The sequence below is a fragment of the Protobothrops mucrosquamatus genome, unplaced genomic scaffold, assembly GCF_001527695.2.
Source record: "Protobothrops mucrosquamatus isolate PMUCROS unplaced genomic scaffold, P.Mucros_1.0 scaffold1398, whole genome shotgun sequence".
Classification (NCBI taxonomy): Eukaryota; Metazoa; Chordata; class Lepidosauria; order Squamata; family Viperidae; genus Protobothrops; species Protobothrops mucrosquamatus.
This window is the reverse complement of record NW_015387583.1, coordinates 333,176-339,647: the sequence shown is the minus strand read 5'-3', so window position 1 is coordinate 339,647 and position 6,472 is coordinate 333,176. Positions and strand designations below refer to the sequence as shown.

Genomic DNA, 6,472 nt, shown 5'->3' with positions numbered 1-6,472 from the left:
TCCATTTATAAAAAAGAGAGCTGCAAAATTATTTGACACAGCAAAGACAGAAAGTCCATTGGATCTCCAAACCACCTTGAAACCTCCCAGAAAGTATTTGAAGGACTAATTAAAGAGATTCAATTTTAATATTTGATTCAGGAGCTGATTTTAGCAAATTCTTTTCCCAATGGAATCACTTCTTTAAAACTCTGCACAACCCTAATATGGTAGTTATCCTCAATTAAAGAATTCTTAGCCCAGGACTTTCTTCTATTACCAGAACCAAATTAGAGTTACCAAGACTTATGTTTAAAAAAAATCATTGGTTTAATTGAGGTATTCTTACAGCAGGGTAATTTAAAAGGTGTTGAATGGGAAAAGAAAAATTGTAGCTGATATTGTTATCCCATCAGGGGTCAGAAACCTACATGGTCCCTTGCATGTCACTGCAGGCAATCATAATATTTGCACAGGATATTTAAGCCATTGCTGATTGATCCTGTTGTCTAGCCAGGAAAAGGTCTAGCAAAGGAGAATCTTACCAACTCACTTGATAATGTTCCAATGTCAAATTGCTCTTGCTAGTAAGAAAAGTTTCCTAATTTTCAATCAGAATCTGCCTTCCCACAGTTTATTATGCATTCTAGGATGTCAGATATTGTCTTGTTGGCTGCTTCCAGCTGATACCCTTTAAATAATTGAGGAATACTATCATCTCTCTCCTTAGTTGTCCTCCCACCCCGAAGTAACTTTGCTCAGTCCCCCTCATTCTCTTCATATAAAATTAGTTTCCGATTCCCTCTTCTTTTCTGACCTTCTTTCCATCTTTTACAGTTTCTTTGAATCCTAGCATAGGAACCAAGGTGAGGTGGAGCAACATTAACTTACTGTGATTTGAAAACTACATTCTTATGTATGTTGCTTAAATTGCATTTGGTTTTTTGGGCCACCCAAAAGCATATTCAGCTGATTTATATTCAACTTGTCATTCCAATCTCAAAATCCTTTTCACACATAACCCAGCCAATTGTTGGCATGATACCTGTGCAAGGTGATCAATTTTTCCAAATGAACAACATACATTTGGGTCTATTACATTGATATCTTTTTATTCTCAGCACATTTGTCCAACCTATATTCCAATTCCAAGTCCATCTATTTCTGATGTACAAGATATAAGATGTAAATATATACCATCTAGTGGCTTGAACATATAAATGCAGCCATTTGAAGTATTGGACAAATAGCAGATTTAACTACAATTTTGCAAAAAGAAAGAGAGGAAAAAAGGGGAAAAAGAGCGTTCCTATTTCACTGTGCATACAGTGAATAATTGCTATATTGAAGTCAGTCCTTCTCATCCATATGACCATTAGCAAATCTTGTTATCTAGTATGTCCAAGGTAACATAAACACAGATAAAAGATGAACTTATTGGTGAACTGGCAAGGGAAAACCTACCTTTTTCTGCTAAATCTTTCCACCTGTCTTTGTTTTCCTGTATGGTCTGGAACAAGTTGTCCTTAAAGCTTCTTAAATCCACCATTGCCAAAGGGTTTTCTGAGCAGGTCCCACCAACACATGCGGCATTTTTTATACTTATCTTTTTGTGTATATCACTGCTGGTACTTCCTGTACTATTTTCACTACAAAGAGGGGGGAAAGTTAGATTAGAATTAAGATGCCATTACTGCCTGGAAATACAAAAGCAGCACAATTTTGGTACACTCCAAAATGTTGCATAACTTCAGAGTGCAGAATTCAACTAAGTTGGGATCAATTCATTCATTCTCGTGATGTAATCCTAGGCACATTTTACAGCAACCATTCTAACATGTTTCCCTCCTATATATTTCCAGAGGACTAGAAATGGAAAAGGCTAGTTTAAAAACAACCCTCAATGATTTCAATGATAGTGATTTCCAGGAAAGAATACATAGCACTGAAGGTTAAATAAACTGGATTAGAACAACTAAGGTATCTGCTAACTCCTGCCTAGTCCTTTCCCCCTTCTTTAAAATGGAGCAGAGATGTTCATTTTAAATGTATTTCATGCTATCAAATCAAAACATTCACCTTTGACTTCAGATGATGACAGATAAAGTATATGAAGTCAATGTTTATAGTATTATAATAACGGGAAATAATCCACATAGTAAAAAGGTGTTGTTGTTTTTTTTTGCAATTTGCTCAGGATTAGAAAAATCAGCCTTGAGATTGTACACGAGTCCCAATCCCTCCTTTAACATTTTCTACAAAACAACTTATATGTAAACATACTACTCTACAATAAGCAGAGTAAGCAACATATCTTCTCTCTTTGACTTCCATACTTCTGCCTTGAGTAGAATACAACAAACCATAGGTAGCAATTGCAAATATGGGCCACTAGATGGCAATACTACATTAGGGTTATTGCAGTTTCTGAAAAATTTAAATTGTTCAGGTGGAAAACAAGAAAAAAAACAAACAACCCCAAAACCTCAAACCTTGGTGCTGTCACAAAGGTAGGACTTTCGGACTTTGATGCTTCCTCTATAAGAGGAAAAACTATTTTCTCCATGGAGTCAGTAAGAAGAGCAAACGTCGGTTTCACTATGAAATCAATGAAACCTGTAGAACAATAGAAAGGATGGGATGGGGAAGGAGAGAGAGACAACATTTAGATCTTGTCTACTCAGAATCAAAAACTTGACATCCGCGATGTTTAGCAATGAGGAAACTAAAGAAAGATAAATGGCAATCAGTGGCAGGAGAGGAGAACACAGGAAAAAAAAAAATCATCTGTAGGAATCTTCAGTAGCATCATTTATACGAGCAGGAAACACCCAGGAGATTGTATGAATGGAAGGACACTGAGATCAAGGTAAGGTTTTGTGCAAGAAACAAAGGGATGGAGAGAGAGTCCTTGCTGTTTTTTCCTGGCATTTCACAGAAGTCCCCTTCCCACCACTATTCTCCCAAACAGCTTTTGTGGGGGGCGGGTGACCCAGGAAATAAAAAAAAACAGCAAAACCCCCTTCTCTTTGAAATGCTTCTAACAGCCAGAACTTCACCAGTCCTTACTCTGACTTCTGCCAACCAGCTCTTTGAAAATGGAATCATTGTGTTTGTTCTCCCTGTCTGGTAAGCTCTCTTAAGTGGGATTAGTTGTATTTTGCTCATAGTGCTGAAGGGTTGTTGTGTGAGAAAATAGGTAAGCCAACAGAACGAGTTCAGCAGATGTGAATCTAAAGTGCCATTCGATAGAGGTGAGGTCTTGTCACAGTGGCCTCCAACTTGATATACTTATTTTACTCTGGATTTAATGTGCTGTGGATCCAGGACTGTGGTTTTTATGTTGACTCACAACATGAAAAAGAACTTAACCGTTTGTATTTACAGGTTTTCATTTTCTCAGTCAAGTAATTATTCTGCAAGTTACCTCTCTGAAAAAGCACTGAATGAAGAAAAGCAGAGCTGGCCACTAATAATCAGGGTTTATCTCAGGGGTAGGCAACCTTGGCTCTTTTATGACTCGTGGACTTCAACTCCCAGAATTCCTGAGCAAGCCATGCTGAGGGGAAAGGGAGAGGTTTCCAAGCTGAGCCATGCTGGCTCAGGAATTCTGGAAGTTGAAGTCCACGAGTCATAAAAGAGCCAAGGTTGCCTACCCCTGGTTTATCTCATTGTTATGTTTATCTCTCAATTCAGCTAGTTTTTATGTTGCATCCCCTTCTGCATGTTTCATCTGAAATGAATGCCACTGAATTCCATGAGGCTGACTCTCCGATAACTCTGCTTCATGTTAACCAGCATTTTATTTGCTTGTTTATTTATTTGCAGGGTTTACATTTGTTTAGCCAAGTTACAATTCCGCTGAAAAAATTGTACAACCGGTCCTCAAACTTTTAACTATTGCAGCATTGCCATGGTCATGGGATCAAACTTCAGGCACTTGGCAACCAACATGTGTTTCCAACAGTTGCAGTGTCCCAGGGTCATGTGATTGACATGGGTGACCTTCCCAGCTGGCTTCCAACAAGCAAAGTCAATAGGGGAAGCTGGATTTGCTTAACAACTACGTGATTCACTTAAGTGCAGGGATTCAGTCAACAACTAGGGTTAAAAAAAGGTTGTAACATTGGATGCAACTCCCTTAACAACTATCTTGCTTGGCTGTGGAAAATCTGGGCCCAGGTGTGGTTGTATGTCAAGGACTATTTACAGGGCTTTTTTTCTCATAGAACGCCCAGAACGGAGTTCTGGCACCTTTTTTGGATGGAACCTTGTAGGGTAGGCAAGGCGGGTTGTATGACGTGTGTGAGTTCCGGCACTTTTTTTTTTTTTTTTTTTTTAGAAAAAAAGCACTGACTATTTATATAAGGCTAAGTCTTTACAAATTTCCAACTATGCAACTGGGGTTCAAACATACAATTAAGTAAACCAGAAACTAAAAGTATTCCTATGGCAATGGAAGTCATGACTAAAAGCATTAACCATAGTATAGAAATGCCCCTCTTCAGGAAAAAGCCGTGACAACAATCCAGCTTGCTTAATTTGGTGGAATAACCAGATTACCACCAGCTTTTGAACAGCCAGGAAAGAAGAGACAGTTTGCACACTGGGGGCCTGTTCTTCTGGAGAAGGAGGTGGCAGTTGGAAAGGCATGTTTCCATGGCCCTAAAACAGGGGCTCCTAATCGGGGGTGTGAGACGATAGTCCAAGGGGTGCGGAAGCTTGGCTTTTCAAAATTATAGTGTATATGCATAATTCGTTGCTGTTATTTCGAACTTTTGTAAGGGGTGCGAGAATATAGCAGAAGCGTTCTAGGGGTGCAGGGTATAGAAAAGATTGGGAGCCACTGCCCTAAAAGATGACAACTTCTAACTGAGGGAAAGATATGAAATAACTGTAGTCCATCTTGAGAGGGGAACAATGAACCATTCAGAGTTGAGAAAAGATTTGTCAGTCACGAGAAGGAGGAAAACATGAGAAAGAAACTCAAAAGAGCCCTGCCTTGATTATCTTTGGCACAAAATGTGGTAGAAATTTTTTTTTGACAAGCTTTCAAGATGACACTACAATACCTACAATAAAAATTTTTTTTAAAAAAAAAATTGAAATCCTGGCTTTTTTTGTTTCACAATCTTGCTAATCTTGTAGTTCTGACAGATACCTAGCAAACCAAGTTGGATCTTATTGAGAGAAGATGGTTCTGCAAATACGCGTGCCTCAGACTCCTGAAGGGATTGAAAGGGACAACCAGCACCTTGAATTGCACCTGCACACCAAGTGGAAATAGTGCAGCTCTTGGAGTAAAGGTGTTGTTATGTGAGTGCCTCAGGGAGCACCCACCTCAAGTGACTGTGAATTCAACCCTACACAGACTGCATTACAATAGTCATCAATCAAGCAGTGACAAAGGCATGAGTGACAGTGAGTAATGCCTGCCATTTCAGGAATAGATGGAACTGAGCAAAGACCCTCTTAGCCACATCTGTCAGCTGTTCAAGCAGGAGTTGTAAATCTAAGAAGTCCTCCAAACTGCAACCAAATCCATCTGGGGGGGGTGGTGGAATGCAACCCTATTTAAAGTAATAAGATAAGATAACCTTTATTGTCATTTTTTACTGTGAGCACACTGGCTCACATTAAACATGAAATCCTGTTGCCTAATGATAGTATCTCACTGAAAATAGCTACCCTTTGAACTCAGAGCCATGCTGTCTTCCTGCAACTGAGTTTCAACCTGTTCCTCCCCATCCAGTCAGCTTTTAAGCACCTGTATAGCACTTCAGTAGCATCACTGAGCCAGGATCAAGATATCCAGTTAGGTATCTTCAGCCAGAGACCCCAACAATCTCATCCAACAGCTTCATGTAGATGTTGAATAGTAGTAGGGAATATGTAGACCCATGAGGTATGGCCCAATTATGGTGCCTAGGGCTTGAGCTGTCCTCCCCTGCAACAAACGACTAAATCCATCTCTTCGGCAAGGAGGAGAACCATTGCAATATAATCTCCTCCCCCTCCTAAATTATTGGAGATGGCTCAGAAGTTTGATTCTATGGAAAACCATTGAGAGGTAGAAGGCTGAGGAATTCTGGGAGTTGAAGTCCACAAGTCATAAAAGGGCCAAGTTTGAAGACCCCTGTTCTATCCTGTTGCCACCAGAAATCCTCAGTAAGTGCCTTCAGTGCTATCTTTATGCTGATTCTTAAGCCTGGAAGGTGACGGAAATGAATTCAGATAATTTCGGCTTGAGGAACTGAACCTTTGTGTGACTGAATTTATATTTGAAATGACTCTTTGCTATGTGTTGCTGGTGCGATTTGACAACATGTTGGCAACATTCTGTCAGATCAGTGAATGAAACAAGTAATAATCCTTGGAGACAGAATTCAGCCCACAGCTCTGAGGTGGCAATACTGAACAATGCTGTTGTGTTTCTTGTCTGGTCTTCATTTTATTTAAAAGAAAACACTTGTCAAAGCACTACAGTATGTTC

General features: G+C 39.5%; 1 protein-coding gene across 2 annotated transcripts in view; it reads right to left on the bottom strand.

The window, feature by feature from the left end:
• The window catches only part of PDE1A (phosphodiesterase 1A), a 144,826-nt gene that overhangs the window by 5,008 nt on the left and 133,346 nt on the right, over window positions 1-6,472 (bottom strand). The window contains exons 12-13 of one of the 2 annotated variants that reach the window (XM_029285190.1): window positions 2,472-2,595; window positions 1,444-1,628 (exon numbers count right to left, since the gene is read on the bottom strand). In XM_029285190.1, coding sequence (XP_029141023.1) covers window positions 1,444-1,628; window positions 2,472-2,595 — 309 coding nt within the window. Of the gene's footprint in view, window positions 1-1,349; window positions 1,629-2,471; window positions 2,596-6,472 lie in introns of those variants that run through there. The other variant, XM_029285189.1, reaches the window with a different exon arrangement.